This window comes from Neomonachus schauinslandi, chromosome 8 (assembly GCF_002201575.2).
Source record: "Neomonachus schauinslandi chromosome 8, ASM220157v2, whole genome shotgun sequence".
Taxonomy (NCBI): Eukaryota; Metazoa; Chordata; class Mammalia; order Carnivora; family Phocidae; genus Neomonachus; species Neomonachus schauinslandi.
In genome coordinates this window covers 132472374-132495424 of record NC_058410.1, presented here as the reverse complement: position 1 = coordinate 132495424, position 23051 = coordinate 132472374, and the positions used below count along the sequence as shown (strand labels likewise).

Below are 23051 nucleotides of genomic sequence, written 5' to 3'. Positions count from 1 at the left end.
GGGGGGTTGGGGGGGAGGATAAAAGAGGACGCGAGGGAAAAGGAGGGAGAGAAGGGAAGCCAGCAGGATACAAGACAATCTCCTCGGGTGTCATAAACTTGGTGGGCTGGCAGCAATGAAGGTCACCGATCTGGCAACTTCCCCAAAGGCTTGCTGGCTGAGCAGAAGCACGGCCTCGGGGGAGAGAGCCAACTGGGGACAAAGGGAAAGTAAATGGCTACCCCCAAGAATGCCAGAGTCTTAGTTGTCCCCAGCCTCCCATTTCCCCTCAGCCCAGCTGGGCACTTGCACTCCTGCGGTGTAATGCGCACACCAGACGCCTGGGGCATCTTGTTAAAATGCAGATTCTGATTCAGTGCCTCCGGGGTTGGGGGGGGATGGCAGGACTGGTGTTTTGAAGTCTGGTTCCCCTCCCCGCGAGAGGGCCCCTCACCATGGATTTCCAGAAGGTTCCTGGTGCCAGCCCTGCGGTGCAGCTCATCGATGTTCTGAGTGATGACCATGACTCGTCGGCCCTGCCCGCGCAGCCGGGCCTCACATTCAGCGATGGCCAGGTGCCCCGGGTTTGGCTCCTTGCTCAGCATGACCTCCCGCCGGTAGTGGTAGAACTCCCACACCAGGGAAGGGTTTCGCGCAAAGGCCTGTGGGGTGGCCAGGTCCTGGTGGGGGAGGCGGGGAGAAGAGGCGGGAGTCAGAGAGGGAAGGCCAGGATGCACTAATGCTCTGGGCCACAGAAGCAGACGGCTTCTGGAGGGAGCAAGCTGGAACACACCTGCCGGAGGCCCGCGCAGTGTGGCAGACTCAGGACAGGGGCCCCCAAATATATAGGACATCGATTTCATTTATCCAGGGAAAAAAAGTAAAATGCAAAATGCCCACTTAAGGTATAATGGCCATAGCTGAGAAACTCAGTTTTTTTATAAAACTATAATTATAGGTACACACATACATGCAACTATGCATATAAAAAACAGGATATATATTAACAGAATATATAAAAATATATTTTTAAAGGATGATTCCTCTTCTAGGATGGGAAAAATCTCATCCACGGCGAAAGAGAGGAGAGTCGTTGTTGTCTGGGGCTGCAAGCCGATGGGAAAGGCCACAAGGGAACCTCTGGCAATGACTGAAATCGTTTTTATCTTGGGGCTCCTGGGTGGCTCAGTCAGTTGGGCATCTGCCTTCAGCTCAGGTCCTGATCCCAGGGTCCTGGGATCGAGTCCCGCGTAGGGCTCTCTGCTCAGCAGGGAGTCTGCTTTTCCCTCTCCCCCTGCTTGTGCTGTCTCTCATTATCTCTCTCTTTCTCTCAAATAAATAAATAAAATCTTTAAAAAAAAAAATATTCTACATCTCGATTGTGGTGGTGGTGGTGGTATGCATTTTGTTGGACTATAAAGGTCACCCTTCTAGCTGGTAGTAGAGTCAGCCTTCATTTGGGGAGTGAATGGGGAGCAAACGTCTATGCTGTGGATTATCCACATCCACCCTGTACATCCTTCCTGCCATCCACGCACACCGCGAGTGGCCTGAAGCAGTTTACAGGTGCCACGGGAACATGCCTACGCATGTCCTTGGAACAGAGCTGGAGTCAGACACATTCTTCTTTGCTTCCCCACAAACTCTGAGCTGCTTTGACACCACTGACCGCCTGTCTCCTCTAGAAGAGCCCCCTGAACCCCTCTGAGCCCCCACCCCCTGCTCCTCTAATTCAGGGACTGCTCTGTGTGGCTCCTCTCTCTCGTGGGACCCTAATGGCCCTCTGCGCTCCTTCCTCCCCTCCTTCACCTTTAAGGCAATGATCCCCACATCTACCTCCACGGGCTCAGCTGGAGGGCAGCAGAGAGGCGACAAAACATCCCACACATTTGCCAGCCTGAAGCATTTAATAGGGCAGGAAAGGTAGGTTCATTAACCCTTCACTTAACAAGACACTATCTACTAAAATTGGAATTCAGGGCGCCTGAGTGGCTCAGTTGGTTAAGCGACTGCTTTCCGCTCAGGTCATGACCCCAGGGTCCCGGGATCGAGCCCCGCATCGGGCTCCCTGCTCATCAGGGAGTCTGCTTCTCCCTCTGACTCTCCCCCTTCTCATGCTCTCTATCATTCTCTCTCTCTCAATAAATAAATAATCTTTAAAAAAAAAATAAATAAATAACATTGGAATTCATGTACTGAAATAACTATTTATGATGGCCTTCATTCAACCAACAAAAGTCTATCAAGACTTACATGTGCCAGAGTTCTGGGAGCTGAGGACAGAGCAATGGATAAAACAGACAAAACCTGGGCACCTGGGTGGCTCAGTCGGTTAGGTCTCTGCCTTCGGCTCAGATCATGACCCAGGGTCCTGGGATCGAGTCCCGCGTCGGGCTCCCTGCTCAGCGGGACCTCCCTCTCCCCTCGTTCATGCTCTCTCTCTCAAATAAATAAATAAAAATATTTTAAAAAATAAAAATAAAAACAGACAAAACCTCCTACACTCCAAAACTAGGGGTTTCCTGGGCCAGGGCGAGGCAAGGAAGCTGAATGCATAAGGCTAAAGGTACATTCTGGGCCCAGGATGGCGGGTGGTGGCTATACTTGTTAAAATTCATTGAATGATACACTTCAAATTGGTGAGTTTTATTGTACGTACAGTTAATCCTTGAACAATGTGGGGCTAAGGGCACCGACCTCTGTGCGGTCAAAAATCTTCCGTGTAACTTTTGATCCCCCAATTTAACTACTAATAGCCTGCTGTTGACGGAAAGCCTTACCAATAACAGAAACAGTCAATTAACACATATTTTGTATGTTATATGTAATATATACTGTATTCCTCAATAAAGTACACTAGAAAAAAATGTTATTAAAATCATAAGAGGGCGCCTGGGTGGCTCAGTTGGTTAAGCGACTGCCTTCGGCTCAGGTCATGATCCTGGAGTCTCAGGATCAAGTCCTGCATCGGGCTCCCTGCTCAGCAGGGAGTCTGCTTCTCCCTCTGACCCTCCCCCTTCTCATGCTCTCTCTATCTCATTCTCTCTCTCAAATAAATAAATAAAATCTTTAAAAATAAAATAAAATAAAATAAAATCATAAGAGAAAATACACTTACTGTGCAGTCCTGTATGTATCCATACCAAAATTACATTGTCCCTTTACAACATGAATCATCTGTCAGTGCCTACATCAATATTCTTATATATGATACAAAACACCGTAGGTGATATACGTATTACTAACAGTAAACATCAAATAAATAAAAGGTAAGGTGAAAAAATTCATATTTATTTATGTGTGAAAATTCATATGCTGATAATGAAGAAGCACCAATATGATTGCTTTATGGTACCTAGTGCAATGGATAAAGTCGCTTCAAGTTAGCTGGTCTACCCACTAAAGAATGGGTATAGTATCTTTACGGCATTCAGCATTACAGTCATGTTCACCAGGCAGTATTAGAAACACTGTTACATTTCGGCTCAGGTCATGTTCCAGGATCCTAGGATCAAACGCTCAGCGGGGAGCCTGCTTCTCCCCCTCCCTCTGCCCCTCCCTCGGCTTGTGCACTCGCACTCTCTCTCAAATAAATAAAATCTTTTTTAAAAAAATATGACAAGTTCACAGGAACTTTAAAAATGTGTAATACTTAATTTCAGTATCTGTAGAAAAGTGATGAACTATGCTAACCACGATTTCTCCGACTCCACTTTAATTACTAGAAGAAATCTAAATCGTTACGTGAATAAATACAATCTCTACAGATCTAGAAAGTAAGGAAAGCAGCTGTTTTGTTTACGTCTGAGAACTTAATCATACACGCTTTGTGTTGTTGCCCAAATAACCAAGACGAGAGCCATGGTTAATTTTGGAACTTTGCCCCCTGCATTGGGCACCAGGCTCCGAGTCAGATTCTGGCACGGCTTCATTCAAGAGAACTCTGCAGTATTCTGGAAACACGGCTCACCTGAGCTTGCCATTTTCTCCAGTAGCCCCCTGCTCCTCTGAAAGTTGGGACTCCACTCTCAGCACTAACACCAGCCCCTGAAATGATGACCACGTGCTTTGCTTTTGCAAAAAACTTCCGAAAATCAGCCATATCTAAAGAGAGAATAAAATCTTTATAAATCCAGTGTACTGTGTGGGCATTTATATCCTGTATCAGTTGTTCATATTTTGACTTGACCTTGCGTGAAATGATACTTTAGGATCCCCAAATAAAAATCATTCCTGTACCAGGGGCACCTGGGTGGTTCAGTGGAGCGACCGACTCTTGGTTTCAGCTCAGGTTGTGATCTCAGGATCGAGAGATCGAGCCCCACATCAGGCTCCGCACTGAGTGCGGAGTCCGCTTAAGATTCTCTCTCTTTCTCTGCCCTTCTCGCTCATGCTCTCTCTCTCAAATAAATACATCTTTTATGAAAATAATAAAATAAATACATCTTTAAAAAAAATCATTCCTGTGCCATGAAGACACCATCCATGTGGCCTGCTGTACGAGTGTAGAGCATCTTAAAGAAAGAAGCAGGGTACACGACATTGGCTTTGAATCTTGACTCTGACTCGCAACCATCCATCCACCTGTGAGAAGTGATGGGAAGGACCAGCCCTCTGCTCTCCTGGCTGTTTGATGTGCACAGTAGGGCCTTCCCGACAGCAGGCTGTTACAAAGATTTTTAAAAGCTAATGGATGGGGAAGCCTCTTCCTTCGGAACAGTAAAAACAAGCTAGTGTAGGGGGGGTTGACCTCACGCCCACTGGCGTCCAAAGCCTTCCCTTCCTTCCAAATTCTGTTCCCTTTGGGGATCTTGCTAATTTCAGCTTCCCTCAACATCATTACAAGGGGAGGGTGAGGCCCCCTCCCCGGTGAACAGATGCTCTGTTCCAAACCTGGACACAAAACCTTCTCCTTTACAACTCAAGTAAGAGTTGGACCTTTCAAGAAGACGTCACCAGGGACTTGGGGAAACAGAAGGGAGTTGAACACAGAGAATACCGTGGCGGCAGATAACCATGGTCACAGACTATAGCTTGCTCTCTGGGACGGAGTGCCTTGTTCTGCACATCCAGGTACTCCCCCCCTTGATCTCTGTCCATCAGGGGCAGCAACCACCATTCGAGGAGGACTCCCTGTGCCCCAGGCTCTGCACCAAGCACTGTACATGGACTACAAGGTAAAATCTGCCCCTGCAACAAATGTCCTCATCCCAGGTTTAGAATGAGGAGCCAGACTTGGAAATGTCATCGTTGCTCCTGGGCAACAGAGATTCGGTTACGACAGGGCATGTGTCTGAGCGACACCCCTCTCTCCCAGGCACCGTGGCTCTGCAAGCCCCTGTTTGCAGGGTACGTAAGTGCTATGGGGTACGTAAGCGCTATGTACATAAGCAGTACAGAGCTGAGAAACTCCCCCTTCTGCCTTCCCCCCCCCCCCACCCGGGTGAAGGAAATGCCGGACCAGCATTGCCTATGGCCCCAACACAGACATCTTCTAACCTATGCTAATGGACTGCAGATTTTGGCAAAAGTACGAGTGAGTTCTTCAGCTAATGCAGCAGGTTAATCCCTGGAATGAATGAGCATCCCCTGAGAGACGGAACCCTGGACAGGCAGGTTGGAAAAAAAGAGAGCTAGTGGGATGGGGGCAGAGAGACAATGAACTTAGATATGAACGAGAATGTGACTTCATTTTGTACCCCGAGCTGGTAAGACAGATCCCATTAGTTTCTCACGCATCAATGCCTCCCTTCCGAGGCTTCATCCTCGTAAGCCCAGAGTCACCCCCATGACTGGCCCATGACTGAGAATCTTAATAAAGTCCCTATCTCCTCTCCCCTTCCCCTCCTCTCTGGCTGCTGGGAAGAAGGCACAGGGAGTAAAAGCAGACTCTCAGAAACAAAGAAGGAGAGGCTCCTCTCCAAGCACATTCTTGAAGCTCCCTGGGATCACGTTTCCAGCAGCCTAAGTCCCAAAGGACTGAAAATGGTGCCGGCACACTGTCCCCCTGGGGCATAACCAGTCCAACCATTTGCCAACCCTGCCAAAGCTTAGCCCATGTTTATATCCCCTTTGGAGTTAGACCAGTGTGACAAATGAGGCGCACGAAAGCCGTCCCACTGGGAAGAATTTGAAAAAAGAAACCCAGTCTGGGTGGACTGGAGTGTGCAGTCTAATCTAATCTCCTGAAAGAACAAGATGCGTACCTTAAGAAAAGGTACGAGTACTTTACTAAGGACTATTTGTGTGACTCCTGGGTTCAAACCCTACAAATGTCCTCAAGGACTTCAAAGTTCACCCATAAAGCTTTCTCTAGCCCTAAATGTTGTTGTTGTTGTTGTTGTTGTTTTTACCTGAAATGTAAACTCTGTCATCCTACTGATGAGTAGGTCCTAGGTCAAAATGACTTCTATTAAGGTTCAACTTTAAGCAACTTCTAGAAACAAAACAGTCAACTCAGGTTTGGCTCTTGGAAAACAGGATGTAAATATAATAATGTTAATGTGGTAGAAAATCTTAAAAAGAAGAAGAGGGAGAAAAGAAAAAAGGGCATTTCCCAACTACTAAGGGAAAACACCCCAGGACATTTTGCAGTTCCAAACCCAGATGGCCCACTCTGGGCGGAAGTCAGGCACACACTTGCAGGTCCCCCATGGCCTCTAGCAGCCTGCCCTGTCCTCCACAGCCAGGAACACCAAGGGATTCGGTTGTTTTCCATTCCTGAGCTTGGGCAAAATGGAAGGAGGGGCTGCTATGTCTGAGCACACCTGCAGTATTAGAAAAAGTTATCCAAAAAAATAGGCTAAAAGAGGTCAGCTTGGCCTTTCGATAACATGCTAAAGCATGTTTCACAGGCCCACCAAAGATCCTTTATTGTATAAATAGGCTCTATATTCACTACAGACTAAGGGCCCAGGTAGAGACAGGAACCCTACCCGTGCAGAACACTCAACTCAGTATCACCCTGAAGGACAGCTTTCCCCTCTTGGTGAGAGGTGAGGGCTTTAAAAGACAAGTCCTATGTGAGAAGCCTGAGTGCAAATATTCTAGGAGAAGCAATAAAACGTCTCCAAAGGACTTCAACTTGACTACCGAGAGATTATCCGGGATCCTGTCCCGGAAGGGGTTTGCCTGAGGGGAGAACAGCAGTGTGGCTTTCTCCAAAATCCTGCCCAGCACCCACTCCACTACAGACATTCCCCCCTCAAAGTGCAGGAACTCTCAGATGCTTCAAATTCCAACGGAGACAAAGGGGTAGCAGGCTGAGAAAGACCTACTTGAACTTGGTCGAGCCATTGTTGGGCAAATCCAGGTTCCAGAGGAGGCTGGAGACTTCAGTCCACAATACAGCCCGTAAAGTAATCGGCGGGGGACAAGCTGAAGAGGTTGCATCAGGTTTTCTTTGTGGTACTAATTCCTGAGATGGGCTTTGGGGAAAAACCACAGAAACAAATAGAATCAACTTGTATTTGTACATATAAATATGTAAGGATGCCCTTTACAAAAATCATGAGTATCAGATCTTGATGGTATTCCTCCTCTAAACCAACTGTTTTCCATTTGTGTTCCCAAGCACTCCCAAGGGCCCTGGTGCAGCGATTCTCAAACACTTGTCCCCACACCACCAGGGGCAACAGCACCTGAGGCCCTGTTAGAAATGCAAAGTCAGGGGCTCTACCCCAAACCCACTGAATCAGAAACTTTGCAGGTGGGGGGCCCATGTCTGTCTCCAGCTGATTCTGACGAATGCTCAAGTTTGAGAAACACTGACTTAGAGGCTTGGGAAGGGGTGAGATACGAAAATTCATCTGAAACACAAGTTCTGTTGCTTTTTTTTTTTTTTTTTTAAAGATTTATTTATTTATTTGAGAGAGCGAGAATGAGAGAGAGTACATGAGAGGGGGGAGGGTCAGAGGGAGAAGCAGGCTCCCTGCTGAGCAGGGAGCCTGACGCGGGGCTCGATCCCGGGACTCCAGGATCATGACCTGAGCCGAAGGCAGTTGCTTAACCAACTGAGCCACCCAGGCGCCCAAGTTCTGTTGCTTTTTAAAAGGTATGAAAAAGTAAGAAAAAGCTAGGTCTTCTCAACTTTTGGTCAAAATACCATTTCTATGGGAATGTAAATTCTGAGAGTGGAACCAGGCAGGGAAGACATGTCATATGACAACAAATAAGATCAAGAGGACATCAAGTCAAAGGAACCTGAGACTTCAAGGACATCTAGTAAATTTTGATCCATCCCTGAGGAATTTTATGAAAGAAAAACAGACAGAGAGGACAATATTTGGATCAATGACACCAAGAGGATAATTGGCAGGGCTGACTTCTATCTGGTGGGTAAATTGTTGGAAGGACTCAGAATTAAAGGTCTGTAGATCTAGAAAACAGAAAAATAACACAATTATCAAAACTTTATAATCCCTTTGGAAGACAACCTACCAAAATTACAAGTGCATTTTCCCTCTGACCTAGCAATCCCAAGTGTGGAAAATTTTAAAACAGTGAGAGTTGCCCACATCCAAAATGACATATCTATAGTTGTTCTTTAGATCCCTGTGATTAACAGCAAGAGACTGGAAACAACCTAACTGTCCATCTATGAGGGATGAGATCGATAAACAATGGCACATTCACAATACACTGCATGACAAAAATGGATTGTGTGTATGATTCTACCAATAGGACATTCTGGAAGGGACAAAACTATGGGGACAGAAAATATTGGTCACCTGAGCAGGGAGGAGTGAATACATAAAGGGGCATGAGGGATTTTCAGGGGTGACAGAATTGTCCTATGTCTTGATTATGGTGGTGGTTACACGATCGTGTCTGTCAAAACCCATAGAACACTACACTAAAAATGGGTTAATTTTCCTGTATGTGAACTATAAAATAGTTTAAAAATAAAAGTACTAGGCATAGGGTGTCAGTTTTGTAAGATAAAGAGAGTTCTGGAGATTGGTTATGCAACAATGTGAATGTACATACTTAACACTATTGAACTGTTGCCCTAAAAATGGTTAAGATGGTAAATTTTTAGGTTATGTGTATTTTATTACAATTTAAAAAAAACAAATGAGGGGCACCTGGGTGGCTCAGTAGTTAAGCATTTGCCTTCAGCTCAGGTCATGATCCCGGGGTTCTGGGATCGAGCCCCACACCGGGCTCCCTGCTCCACGGGAAGCCTGCTTCTCCCTCTCCCACTCCCTCTACTTGTGTACCTTCTCTTGCTGTCTCTCTGTTAAATAAATAAATAAAATCTTAAAAAAAAATGAACAAAGTGATTAAATGTGATTTGCTGGTTGATTCAGTATTTATAAGCAGATAGCTAGCTCACTGACTTCAGAAGTGATGGCTGGTATCAGCAGGGCAGAGGATATCAAGAGAGGTTAAAAATAAATGTCTGGAAGATGAGGCTCAAAAACCTGTCACTAAAAAATTTTTTAAATTTAAAAAAATAAAGTAAGAAAATTTTAAAAGCCTATCAGTGCCAAATCAGATTTATTCCACAAATCATTCCAATGTGCAGATCTCACATGCTTAATAAAAAAAAAAGACATTCTCTCTAACGTTTAATTTTTTTAATGTAAGCTCTATGCCTAGCATAGGGCTTGAATTTACAACCCCAAAATCAAGAATTGCATGCTCTACCAAGAGACCCAGCCAGGCACCCCAAGACTCTAGAACCTTGACAGACATCTCCAGAATAATGTTGAAGGGAAAAAGCCAGATGCAATAGTGTTTTGTAAGAGAAAGGGAAGGAGACAGAAGTATAAACCATAGTACTGATCTGCATTTGCATTAAAAAAAGGGAAGAATTCCCAATTAATTAGTAAAAAGAGTTGAAGGTTGGTGGGAAATAGGATGTTTAGAGACAAGAGGAGCAGCAAGGATTTTCAATACATGTGTTTGTATGTTGTTTACAGTGTCCGTGTTCTCCAGCGAAAGACCACAAACACACCTGTAGTTGAGCAAGTTGCAAGGAGAGAGAAACACGCTATAAAGACGTGCAGGGTCTCAGGAACAGTGATAGAAAGGATTTATTACAGGATCGGGGCTTGTGTTAGGAAGGCTAGGGAGGGTTTGTGGAAGCAAGGCTTTGTTCTGGACTGCAAGCCTTCAGGAGACAGGATACCTTGGTTATCTAAGTGCATCTTACCTAAAAGGTACAAGGAGTAAAACAGGGCTCGAGTTGGGATCAAGAAGCAGCAGTCGCTCCTATTAGCCTGTATAGGAGGATGTTGTGTCATTTTTTGTGGTTTAGAAAATGTTCTTGTTTTTGTTTGGGTTCAGACCTAATTACAGATTTGTCTTGTTTTTGTGCTGATTCACCGTGGTCATGGGGGAGCCTTGTCTGATGTTGGTGTTCTGTGAACACCAGGGTCCATTGCATAGTGCCGGGACAGAAAAAAATGGAAGCAAACCAAATGTCCATCAACTTGTAAAGGGGTAAAAACAAAACAAAACAAAATTTAAAAACTGTGGTTCATCCATACAATGAAATACTATTCCACAATGAAAAGAACAAACTGGTAATACACGCAAAAACAAGGGTGAGTTTTTCAAGTGTTATGCAATAGTAACTTGACAGAAGAAAAACCCAGCAGACCCTACCTTACCTAAGCGATCAAAATTAACATCACCAGTAATAAGACATACTGACTCCACCTACCTCCTTAGAGGATACAGTAAGAAGGCAAAACATCACTTCTGCAGTATTTTTCCCCAAAATGCGTTAGTTCAATTTAATTATTAAGAATACATCCGACAAACTCCAATTGAGGAAGCAGTCTACAGCAAAATTGGCCAGTACTCCTCAAAAAAATTTACCAAGTTTATGAAAAATAAACACTGGGCACTTGTCCCAGGTCGCAGACTAAGGAGACATGACAAAGAAATGCACTGTGGGATTCTGGATTGTATTCAAGACACGAAAAGGGACACTAGTGGGAGAACTGGCAAAATTGAATGAAGTCTGCAAAATTAGCAAATAATACTGTGACAATGTCAATGTCCTGGTTTAGATCCTTGTATTATAGTTTGGTAAGATGTTAACCTTAGGGGAAATTGGATAAATAGTATATGGGAACTCTGTGTACTCTTTTGCAACATTTCTGTTGCAAAATTATTTCAAAGTAATACAAAATAAAGCATTATGCTAAGCAAAAGAAGCCAGAACAAAAAAACCTACACACTATTTGAGACCATTTGTATGATATGATGAAAGAACAAAACTATAGGTACAGAAATCACATCCAGAAATCATATCCATGGCTTCCAGGGACTGGGGGTGGGGGGAGAGAGGGACAGCCAGGGAACTCTTTTAAAGCAGTGGAAAATTCTATTTTTTTTTTAATATTTTATTTATTTATTTGACAGAGAGACACAGTGAGAGAGGGCACACAAGCAGGGGGAGTGGGAGAGGGAGAAGCAGGCTTCCTGCTGGGCAGGGAGCCTGATGTGGGACTCGATCCCAGGACCCTGAGATCATGACCTGAGCAGAAGGCAGGCACTTAATGACTGAGCCACCCAGGTGCCCCAAGAAAATTCTATGTCTTTATTTTGTGGTGGTTTTCAAAAACTCATGGAACTATATAATAAGAAGACTGAAATTTCGTAACACGTATGTTGTATTTCAGTAAACCTCACTTAAAAACAAGAAGCATGTTGACAAATTTTCATCATAACCTGTCTCTGCTGTAATCAAAAAGACTAGACAAGAAGCTTGGAATTGAGAAAAAGAGTAGGTTAGAGAAAAATGGTATAGCGCTGGTTTCCAGAACAACCTCAAGGGACAAGACTCTCTAGCTGCCTGGAGTCCTTTCTGCAGAGAAGGAATGCAGGTCAGAGCCAAGGGAAGACCAAAAAAGGCGTCTGTCTGGCTTACCGGCTGCTGGAGGAGCAGGTGGGCTGACTTGGACGCGTTGGAACCCTGGGGAGCAGCCTGCAGACTGCAACACTGGGGATGCTGGACCATCATGAAGATCACCACAGTGCCCTGTTTAAAGGACGTGGGGGGAAAATGGCTTGGCGTGATTTTCAACCAGCATGGGCATCATAGGCTTTTGACAAACTTCAATTTATTTGGAAAAACTATTATTTGAAACACCTCAGTAAGGGGGCACCTGGGTGGCTCAGATAGTTAAGCGTCTGCCTTCAGCTCGGGTCATGATCTCCAGGTCCTGGGATCGAGCCCCACATCGGGCTCCCGGCTCAGTGGGGAGTCTGCTTCTCCCTCTCCCTCAGCCTCTCCCACCTGCTCGTGCTCTCTCTCTCCCTCTCTCTGTATCTCTCTGTCTCAAATGAATAAATAAAATCTTTAAAAAAAAAAAAAGAAAGAAACACCTCAGTAAGGAACAAGTGAGGCGTTACGATAGTTTATTTTTTTTAATTATGGAAAAATTTAAACATATACAAAAACCGAACTCATGCTTCCAACACCCAGAGTCAATAATTATCAAGAAAAGATTCATTTGAGGATCTCAGATCCATCTGAGGCTTTAAAATACTGTCATAGATGATCATTGTTAAACCTGCACATCTTGATAAAAACTGGGAAAATTAAAGTTCGCAATACTGCCTAGCTTGACCAAAACCTTCTTACGTATAGTATGAAATTACTTATGCTATCATTTTTAGCTTCATATATGCCTTTTTTTTTTAAAGATTTTATTTATTTATTTGAGAGAGAGAATGAGAGACAGAGAGCACGAGAGGGAAGAGGGTCAGAGGGAGAAGCAGACCCCCCGCCGAGCAGGGAGCCCGATGCTCAATCCCGGGACTCCAGGATCATGACCTGAGCCGAAGGCAGTCGCTTAACCAACTGAGCCACCCAGGCGCCCAATATATGCCTTTAGTTATTTCTCTCAAAGATGAAGATGTTTGATTCCACTGCTGCTTTCTAATACTTAAATTTGGAGACATCAGTTTGTTCCAGAAAATGCTTTTCTTCTTCTGTAGGTTTTCAGATGTTTGCAAACATTCCTACTTACTGTCAAAGACTTCTAGATAACTCCTGAATAAACGGTCATATTTTTTCTCAGACATGAAGGTAGGGTTTTAAAAGTCATTAAGAACTTCAAAGAATGTAAGGAATTAAAATCGAGGCGTCAACATAAAGCAACTAGCGATATTGCTTTGTCTAAAGTTCTTCTGCAAGAAGGTCTCAGTGATGGGTCTTCTACTGAATAGCTATGAAATGAAGACAAATCTTCATTCTATTCTGAGCATGAGTATTGAATTTGTTGCTAATTATAAACAGTCATCAAAAATTTGAGAATATTGGGGTGCCGAGCTGGTCAATAGAGCATGCAACTCTGAATCTCGGGGTTTTGAGTTTGAGCCCCACATTGGGTATAGAAATCAATTAATAAAATCTTTAGAAAATTTTTTTTTAAATGAGAATATTAAGGAATTTTTAATTGTATGATTGAGAAGATTAGGATGTATTATCTGGGTAAAATGTTACTAATTTTTCATCTAAGTTTTCTGCTCAAAAGTTTTCATTCTTGAGTAGTAAAATTACTTTCACCGTAACACTGAAATCAAAATAATAAAGTAGGAAAAAGTTTTACTTGCTCATGTTTCAACATTTCCAAAAATCATTAGTTTCTAGATTCTTTGCCTAGGAAATGCAATCACCAAGTACTTCTTGGGAAAACAGCTTTAGTTCTCATGTGAATTATGTCTAATGACACACACATATATTATATAGATGCATGTATCCACACACTCGTGGACTATAATACAATTAAAACACTTTCTAAACATGTATATTATTTGTATTTCAAATCTTTTATCATACTAACTTATTAATTTATTAGTAGAATCTAAGTTTTTCGTGTCTATCTTAAGTAATGAATCAGAAAATTTCTGGTCTCAAGAAACCATTCCTCTTCCTGTTTCATTAGTGAACACTTCACATGATTTTTTTTTTAAAGAATGTGGGAAACGTTTTGCTAAATTTTCCATTAATTTAAAAGATGTTCTGCAAGTGTTTCAGTGAATGTGCAAACAAACTAGAGATTAAATACAAAATATCTGGGGTGCCTGGGTGGCTCAGTTGGTTAAGCGTCTGCCTTCGGCTCAGGTCATGGGAGGGAGTCTGTTTCTCCCTCTCACTCTCCCTCTGGGCGCTCTCTCTCAAATAAATAAAATCTTTAAAAAGTAATAAAATAAAATAAATACAAAACATTGACATGTTTTTGAACAGTGCGACCTGAAATGTACTTCCAAGATCAGAAATGCTCAGAACATAAGACTATTTTCAGATGCTCCCACAAAGTATTTACTGGAAGCATCTTCTGTGCCAACATTTATTTGCTTTTCTGGGGGGTCAGGGTGAGCAGCGGTTCTACCTTCCACAAGCTTACAGTCCTGTTCAAGAGGAAAACCAAATTCCACTGTGCTGATTCAGTGACTGGAGAATTCCATTACTCTGCCTTTTATCTTCAGGGTGGGCAGACAGACCACAGGGGAGAAAATAAACTCATTCAGCAAACAGTCATTGGGAACTTTCTGGGTGTAGGGCTGGTTCCCCAAACATGGAGCTTACTCTGGGTAAATGGCAGTCCCCTGTTTAACCAGACTTTTGAAATCACCTACTGATTAGAAAAAAAGAAAAATGTTCCCTGTGGCACCCTACCAATTCTGAAAAATACAGTAAATGAAATGAAAGGTTGTATCAGGAATTCGAGATTTAAAAAAAAAAACTTTAGGAAAAACAGTGATTTAAAGTAGGAACTGCAAAAACTTACACAAATAAAATACTTTTTGAACCCCTCTGAGCTAAGTAAGTGCAATGTACCAGTCCCCTGCCATGAAAACGGACACACTCATTCCCTCTCTCCCCTCTACCAACTGCTCTTGTCAAGGCTACCAGAGACCTCTATCCACCGTGCTAAACCCAATGGTCATTTGGATCCTCCTTCTTGGCCATGTCCAGCCTCTGACCCCTTTGATCACCTCTCCAGCAAACATTCGCTTCTTCTGGTTCCCCAACACCACGCTTTCCAGGTTTTCCTCCTACCTCTCTGGGTCTCCCATCCTCCCAGGGTTCCAGACTGCATCCCCCCTCCAATGTCCAACAAACGGCTCCCACCTCACACAGCCCCACCCGACCTCCCGAACCTTCCCCACACCTTCTCCCCGCAAAGCCTTAGGCATCTTCTTGAACCTGACCTCTCCCTTTCACAGCTCACACTCCACAGCCCGGCTGGTCCGCAAGTTCTGAGAGCTGCACCTTTCAACTCCGTCCCTGCTCCGACCCCTCCTCCCACGCCCGCAGCCACCAGCCCGGCCACCATCATCTGCCACCCGGGCTGCTGCCAGTGGCCACACTGGCTCCACTCAGACGGGACGCTCCGCTCAGAGCCCTCCCGCGGCTCCCCCTTCACAGCGACCTACGAGGCCCACCTGCTCCGGCCGCGTGACTTTGAACCTCGCTTCCTGCCCCCTCCCTCGTCTGTCGGGCGGCAGCTGCCCGTAGGCTATGCTCGGACGACACCCGGGCTCGGGGCTCCGCACGTGCAGCTGCCCAGCCCGGAGAGCCTCTGGGCGGGGGGGGGACTCTTCCCGCAGAAGCGGGGTGCGCTCCCCTCCCCCTCGCTCTCCCGCCCGTCAAGGATTCCGGAAGGGGGGAGCGCGCATGCGCCGGCCGGCCCCGCCCCCGCCCCCGCCCCCGCCCCGCCTCGTCCTGGCCCGGCCCGCGGAGGTCCCGGTCGCGGACGGTGCGCGTGCTGAGCCGGGCCCCCAGGGCTGGAGCCGAGGAAGGCCGCCGGGCCCTCGGGCCGCGAGAGACGCACCTGCAGGAGGCGGGAACGGCGGCGGCCCTGGCGCGGGGGCGAGCCGTGCCGCGGGGGCGGGGGGAGGGGCGGGCCGGCCCGCCTGCCCCGCTGCAGCGGCCCCTGCCGGAGACCCAGCGTGGCGGCGCTGGCGAACCCCGCGGGCCGCCCCCGCTCCTGGCTCCTGTCTGTGCCCCAGCGACAGTTGCTTTGCGGGACAGCGGAGCGGGGTAAGGAGCGGTGTCTTGCTGCGTCTTTGTGAGCATCCCTCATATGTCGTGAATTATTACCTGCTTTCCTGTTTGAGCCCGCAGCTGGATTACACAACTTCAGGATAGAGCATTTCAAATGTTGGGGCAGCTCTCCCTGAAACGCTCTTTCCAGTGATGGTCCGTTGGGTTCCCAGGCACCCCCACTGTGATCTTTACCTGCGTGTCCGAAGGGAAGAGTTTGAGGGTCTCTAGGACTCGGTGACCCATGTGGTTCCACGTGTCTGATTCCACTTAAAATCGCTCATCTTTCTCAGTTTTGATTCAGGCTTACCACCTGCACTACTTTCCTACAGTGGAATTGCTCGTGGATCTGAACAGGAGATGCTCTGGGAACTTGGGAGCAAAAAATGTTACCTTAACATTTGTTTTCCCCGTCTCAAACCTCAACCACTTCCTAGCTTGGCTGGAAATTCAGCCCACTTTGGAAACCCCTCTTGCTCCTGTAGGCTGTACCAGCCCCTCAGGGAGTTGGGGAGTCCAAAGATATTCGAGGAGAGGGGCACCTCTGTGGCTCAGTCCTTAGGTTTCTGCCTTCGGCTCAGGTCATGATCCCAGGGTCCTGGGACCGAACCTCTGCATTGGGCTCCCTGCTCAGCGGGGAGCCAGCTTCTCCGTCTCCCACCCCACCCCCACCCCCGCTTGTGTTCCCTCTCTTGCTGTCTCTCTCTGTCAAATAAATAAATAAATAGAATCTTTAAAAAAAAAAAAAGCTATTGGAGGAGGGCCTCACATCTGGCTGACTTTTCCCTAACATATATATGGCATAGACATTGTGATGGACACTTTCAAGAACTTAACACACATTAGCCAATTTAAATCTGCCCACCACTTGATAAAAGAGATACTGCAATCCCCACTTTACAGGTGGGGAAACTGAAGCCCAGGGAGGTCAAGTAACTGTCCAGGGCAGAAAAGCTATTGATAGAGCTAGGATTTGAACCTAAGTTTGGCTCCAGACGCAAAGATCCAGGCTACCACATCTAGTGCCTCTCATTAAGGTGCTGGTCGATTGCTTTTTGTGCATGGGAGATTAGTTATGAGGTGTTCATCTTTCCCTTCATTCAGACATTGGGAGTTCAGGGAGTTGGGGGGGTCCAGTGCCCCTCACTAAAACCTTCCCTAGTCTGAAGGCCCGATACGTAGCCCTTTGCCACTACCCACAAGTTCAGCCACCTCTGAGGCATGGCATTCCATCAAGGTCCCAGAGTCCACTACCTACAACTCCCCACCACACCACCCCTCCACTCCATCCCTTCTTCCAGGCTTGGAAGAGCCGACCCTTCCTCTTGAAGCATCAGCCACCAGCCTCTCAATCTTTCAAGCAACTCCATCCAGCTTAATTTCTTGATGGCCTTGTTCTTCCAAAACAGCGACTGTCCCCTCTTTCTGGCATGTTCTTTCCCCATTCCCTCCAGAGTAACTCCTCTCATCCTTCCGGTCTCAGCTCACTTGTCCCTTCCTCAAGGAAACCTTCTTTGACCCCAGCTCTCCCTAACCCCCCATTATGTGAGATCCCTTGTTCCTGATACAGGATCCGACAACATCATAGTAGCTCTCCCAGGGAAGATTTCAAATGTATTTCTGTTTATTTGATTACATTTTCTCTCTCCCACCAGCCTGTAAGCTTCCCTGAAGATGACCTTTTAGTCTCTGGTCGCTCACCAGGGAATTTCCAGTCCCTCACAGTGCCTGACAGTGGATGCCCAATTTATTAATGCATTTAATATATGTTACATGAATAAATGAGCAACCTCATTTGATAAAAGAGATACTGCAGTCCCCACTTTACAGGTGGGGAAACTGAAGCCCAGGGAGGTCAAGTTCAGAGGGAAAGCAGCCTAGAGTTCAGAGGATAATGGCTTGGCTATCTTTACCAAAATGAAGAAGCAAATTTCTTTTTCTTTCATGTTGCTTATGAGTCCCTAGCAACACAGAACAAACCAAAAATAAACAAGCAAAAACAGTTTATCCACAACACACCCTGTTGACAGAGGTTTTCCTGGCATAACCAAGAAGGTGTTATAGGAGTTGAGGAGCACATATGCTGGGAGGTACTGCTTATTGCCTCCCTCCCTCTGGTGAGATTCAGACCTGCCAAACTTTACCTCTGTGAAGAAAATCTACCCCACCCTGACTTTTTTATCCTCTCAGAGTCACTCACTTTGCTGATTATCATGCTGCCCCTCAGGGGTAGACTGCCCCTGGTACAAATGCAAATGGGGACGTAAACATCTAGGCTGGGTGTCCTTTACCGATTGACTGATTTTGACCTACTTACAAGAAGGCTAAAACTTCCCAAGGGTTTTACTCAATACTAAGGGAGAACAGCAAGAAAATAGACATCAAGACTGCAAAACTAGAAGAGATATACACACAATCGAGAAATTGTGCAAAATCCCAGCCCCACTAGATTCTCCCATCTCCCAGCTCCAGCCTGTTTTCACAATAACACACCAAGGTAAGATTCAGCCCTATGCCCCCAGTCCACCAGCCCCATGCATCTTGGGCCCTTCATGAAAAACAGCAAGAGACCAAGGCCCTCTCTGCCCAGGTTCTTCAGGATTCAGTATGAGGCTAGAGGACTGGTTAACACCAAGAATGACCCTGTCCTAAGAGAGATCTGGCACACACAGCATCCAAAGGCTGTGGCTCTCTCCTCTGTTAGCTGGTTGGCCCATTTGCATATAATACGGCCTCATATGATACAGCAACAATGCACACAGCTCAAGCTTAAGAAATAAAATTAACACAAATAACTGAGCTGTGAGCGGTGGAAGACAGGAAATGGGGGGTGTAGGAGTTTGCATGCTCTGCGGTGAGGGAAGCTAGGTCATAGGGAAAGGCTACATCAGACAGCAGTCTGGAGCAGAGAGGACTCAATCTTTTGGTAGTTGGATGGTGGGGTGTAGGGGAGTCGGTACCCTTATTCTTTACGTATGTGATTATTAATAAAGGGAAACCTCACTAAAGTAGAGTCCAGAGGATAGAAGGGAGAGCCTCACCACTCAACATCAACTATAGGAAATGTCAATTTCAGGCCCCAACAGAAGGATGGCCAATAGGAAAGAATCATCAATTACCAGCCCCAACAAGGAAAAGGTGTACATTGCATCTCCTACAAGAAATCCACTGCCCCTGCAACCCAGCCAATGAGAAAATTTCATCACCCTGAACTCTTGCTTTTGTCCTATGGACTTTCATTCAGAATAATCCTTCCCAGCTTCCTCCTTCTTCTCCATAAAATAACGTTTTCTCCCCCTCTCTTTTGTTGGACTTGCCTGCGGTTTGGCGGCAGCTTGCGTGTCCTGAATTGCAATTCTCTGCTTCTATTCCTGAATAAACCCATTTTTGCTGGTAAAATAACTGTTTTGTTTTTAAGGTTAACACATCCAAGAGCCCTGTTCTTTCTTTCCATGTTTAAAAACTGTACTTTTTTTGTTTGTGTTTTGTTTTGTTTTGTGGATGCAATACCTTTTATCTTTTTAAAGCCATTGGAAGAATGGCAGTGTGTCCCAATGGCCCCACTCAAAGGGAATTTCCCAGTTGGGTCTTTTCACTTCCACTTTGATCTACAGAGGTAGTTCTCTTTTCGTGCCTCCCTCTATCTGAGATCAGGTATCCCAGTTCTCCACACTTACAAGTGCTTCCTACTGAACAGAAAACTTCCCACTTATTGAGAAGGGGGAGGAGTGGGTTAGGTGGGGCACGTCCAGGCTCGAGGACATCTCTCCCCTTTACCCTGCTCCTTGGACTCCAGATACTTCAAGGATAAGGATCAAAGTCCCAGCAGTGTCCAGATGCCCATTCTTCCTTTTGTGGGAGACTGTAGAGTTTGGGGGGTTCTTTTAGCCAAAGTTCCCCTGACGTAATCAAGGCCCCCTCAGTTTCTGCCTCTTGGCATGCTTGAACCTCTGCTGGCTGAGGCCATCTCTCCCCTGGCAGAAAGCCCACAAAACAGGACCCTTTCCAAGAAAACCACCAGCCAACTCCCCTTCTATGGGGCCATATCCAGCCCATGAAAAATGTGTATAAATCCTTTCCCTGCCAAACCCTAGAAATGAAGGCATTCCTACACAACCCTCTTTGTCGTGCCACCTCAAGCCTGTCTAGCCCCATCTTCTCACCTTCGGGCTTTCTCAGGAATATACCGAATATCAGTCCCAAATCCGTCCAGCAACAGGGCACACAGGTCAACTCTCTGGGTGCTTACTGAAGCGCCGTCCTTAGCTGGCTGGAGGTGAGGACAGACTCCCCTGTGCTCCCCCATGATGGTACAGGAAAGACACCTACATTTTAACAACTATACCCAAATAATGCCTTTCCTTCTATATGCCTGAGGGTGGGTAAGGGGCTGATGATGCATAACAGTAACAAAAGCTAACATTCACTGAGCTTTTCGTCAAGTACCAGCCTCTGTTCTGAACACTGCATGGATTATGAACTCCTTGAATCCTCACGATGACCCTGTCAGTAGGTGCTTTGATTATCTTCTTTTTTACAGAAAAGGAAACCAAAGCACGAAAAAGTCAGCTGATCTGCCCAAGGTCACAAGCTAGTAAGGGCAGAGTCAAGATTTGGACCCAGGCGTCCTAGCACCTGCAGCCAGGCTGTTGGCCACTGCGCCCCTCTACACGTGAATGAATGGTCTAGCACCTTTCTTTAAAAGGTGGGGGTGTTTGTTAGCTACTTTGTCCTCGACCTTCTGAACCTCAGCCAAAAGCTTGAGACAACGAGAAGCCTTGCAATTAATACCTTGATCCATCCATGATTATAGTGTCTGTGTGTGCATGTGTGTGTGTGTGGTGTGTATGTTTTCTTTTCGTCTGCTCCTTACACTGTGCTATTTTTCCTGACTTGCTTTTCTCTGTTTTGGTCTGTCTTTCATGTTGAAGACTTTCCTCAAATATCTGGTGATCCTTGACTATCTGTTCCTAAGTAAGACTCTAAAAATGTGATCGGATACTTAAGGTATGGGAGGAGGAAGAGGTGTCCACCATTGGGCCTCACTGTAGGGCCACTGGATGAGGACAGAGCTAGTTCACTTGGGGACGGAGGGGACAAAAATGTCCATCTCTGAGGCCTTTGGGTCTTTTAAAGAAGAATTATATAGCATCCTGCTGGTGGAGGATATTTTCCTACCTGCCAGAGTTTTTCTGCTGAATTGTGTAAGAATGCTTGTGTAAGCGACTGCCTTCGGCTCAGGTCATGATCCTGGAGTCCCTGGACCGAGTCCCGCATCGGGCTCCCTGCTCGGTGGGGAGTCTGCTTCTCCCTCTGACCCTCCCCCCTCTCATGTGCTCTCTCTCATTCTTTCTCATGCAAATAAATAAATAAAATATTTAAAAAAAAAAAAAGAATGCTTGGGGTGATAGCTTTGCGTAGTGGCAGTATCGTAGCCAATGAGGTTTATCCGAGGCGCGATTATTGCTAATTGAAAACTTTTCCCAAGAATGCTTGGGGTGCAGTGGGAGGGGGAGGATTTAATATTTAGAATATTAAAATTTCTGAATCCTTTCTCTGAATCCTCTCTTGTTCTCTCTCTCTCTTTTTTTTTTAGTACAGTACCCCCCCACCCCCGCCGATTCTGCTTAGAATCCTTGAGTTCTCCCCAAGTGTAGTGCAATTTTTCCAAAGAATAAACCTTTTGCCTTGTGCAAGGGGTAGGAGGGGGGAGGGTGGGAAAGAGACCAAAGGGGAGGGGAGGGGAGAGATGTTTGGGATAGTTCCTTTCAGTCCCAAGATTTAGCCCCACCTTTCCTGCTCCCTGGTACCTCAAATTCCTAAGCCCTCCAGAGCCAGTAAATCAGCTTCCTTCCCGGCTGCAAGCCCTGGGCAGACGTCCGCATGCAGCTTTCTCAGCTCCAGTCAATCTATTCCTCCATCATCTTCCCATTGCCCCCAAATTTGTTACTATTTCTTATCTCCTGTTTTCCCCCCAAATCTCTTTGATCTAGTGAGTTTACACCCTTTCTTGTTTTGTTTTTCCTTTACTGCCATCTTGGAGCGGTCTCAGGGGGAAATGAAGAGTAAAGAGCTCTTCATTCTACAGCACTTAACTGGAAGTTTCTCTTACCATTCCGTTCACAGTTGTCCTTGAGGTCCTCCCTATGGATTTTAGAAAAACCTGCCCATGCCTACAAGCCGAGTTCTCTTGGTATGTTTTAGAAAGATATTATTTATTTATTTGACAGAGAGAGAGCACAAGCAGGGGAAGCAGCAGAGAGAGAAGGAGGAGCCCTGCTGAGCGAGGAGCCCGATGCAGGGCTCGATCCCAGGACCCCGGGATCGTGACCTGAGCCGAAGGCAGATGCTTAACCGACTGAGCCACCCAGATGTCCCTCTATTGGTATTTTTTAAGAGATCAAGTTAAATTTATAAACTAATTCAGGGGGAATTGACAAATTTATGATGTTGAGTTTTCCTACTCAAAAAAAGTATATATTTAATTAAAAAACACATATGCACCCTTATGTTTATTGCAGCATTATTTACAATAATCAAGATATGGAAGCAACCCAAGTGTCCATTGATAGATGAATGGATAAAGAAGATGTGATTATCTATCTATCTAGATAGATAGGGCACCTGGGTGGCTCAGTCAATTAAGCGTCTGCCTTCGGCTCAGGTCATGATCCCAGGGTCCTGGGATCAGTCCCCGCATTGGGCTCCCTGCTCATCAGGGAGTCTGCTTCTCCCTCTGCCCCTCCCCCAACTTGTGCGCCCGCATTCGCTCTCTCTCAAAAAACTAAATAAATAAAATCTAAAAAAAAAAGATTGTATTTAAAATAATAATAATAATATTGTAATAACCCTGTATGGTAACAGATGGTAATTAGACTTATCGTGGTGAGCATTGCAATATGTATATAATTGTTGAATCAATAAGTTGTCACCTGAAATTAATATAATATTGTATGTCAACTACACGTCAACTAAAAAAAGGCATCTTTTAAATCTTTCTCTGTAGTCCGCTTCTCTTTTTCTCCGTCTCAAATAAATAAAATCTTTTTTAAAAAAG

General features: G+C 45.6%; 1 protein-coding gene and 1 pseudogene across 3 annotated transcripts in view; one reads left to right on the top strand and one right to left on the bottom strand.

The window, feature by feature from the left end:
• Positions 1-15610, bottom strand: part of SIRT5 (sirtuin 5) — a 32955-nt gene extending 17345 nt beyond the window's left edge. The window contains exons 1-5 of one of the 3 annotated variants that reach the window (XM_021697264.2): positions 15394-15610; positions 11867-11977; positions 7257-7406; positions 3950-4083; positions 434-659 (exon numbers count right to left, since the gene is read on the bottom strand). In XM_021697264.2, the coding sequence (XP_021552939.1) occupies positions 434-659; positions 3950-4083; positions 7257-7371 (475 nt within the window). In that variant the 5' untranslated portion in view covers positions 7372-7406; positions 11867-11977; positions 15394-15610. The remainder of the gene's footprint in view (positions 1-433; positions 660-3949; positions 4084-7256; positions 7407-11866; positions 11978-15393) is intronic. The other 2 variants (XM_021697267.2, XM_021697265.2) reach the window with 2 other exon arrangements.
• Positions 15611-21403: 5793 nt separating this feature from the next.
• LOC123325670 lies at positions 21404-21556 on the top strand (annotated as a pseudogene).
• Positions 21557-23051: the final 1495 nt, after the last annotated feature.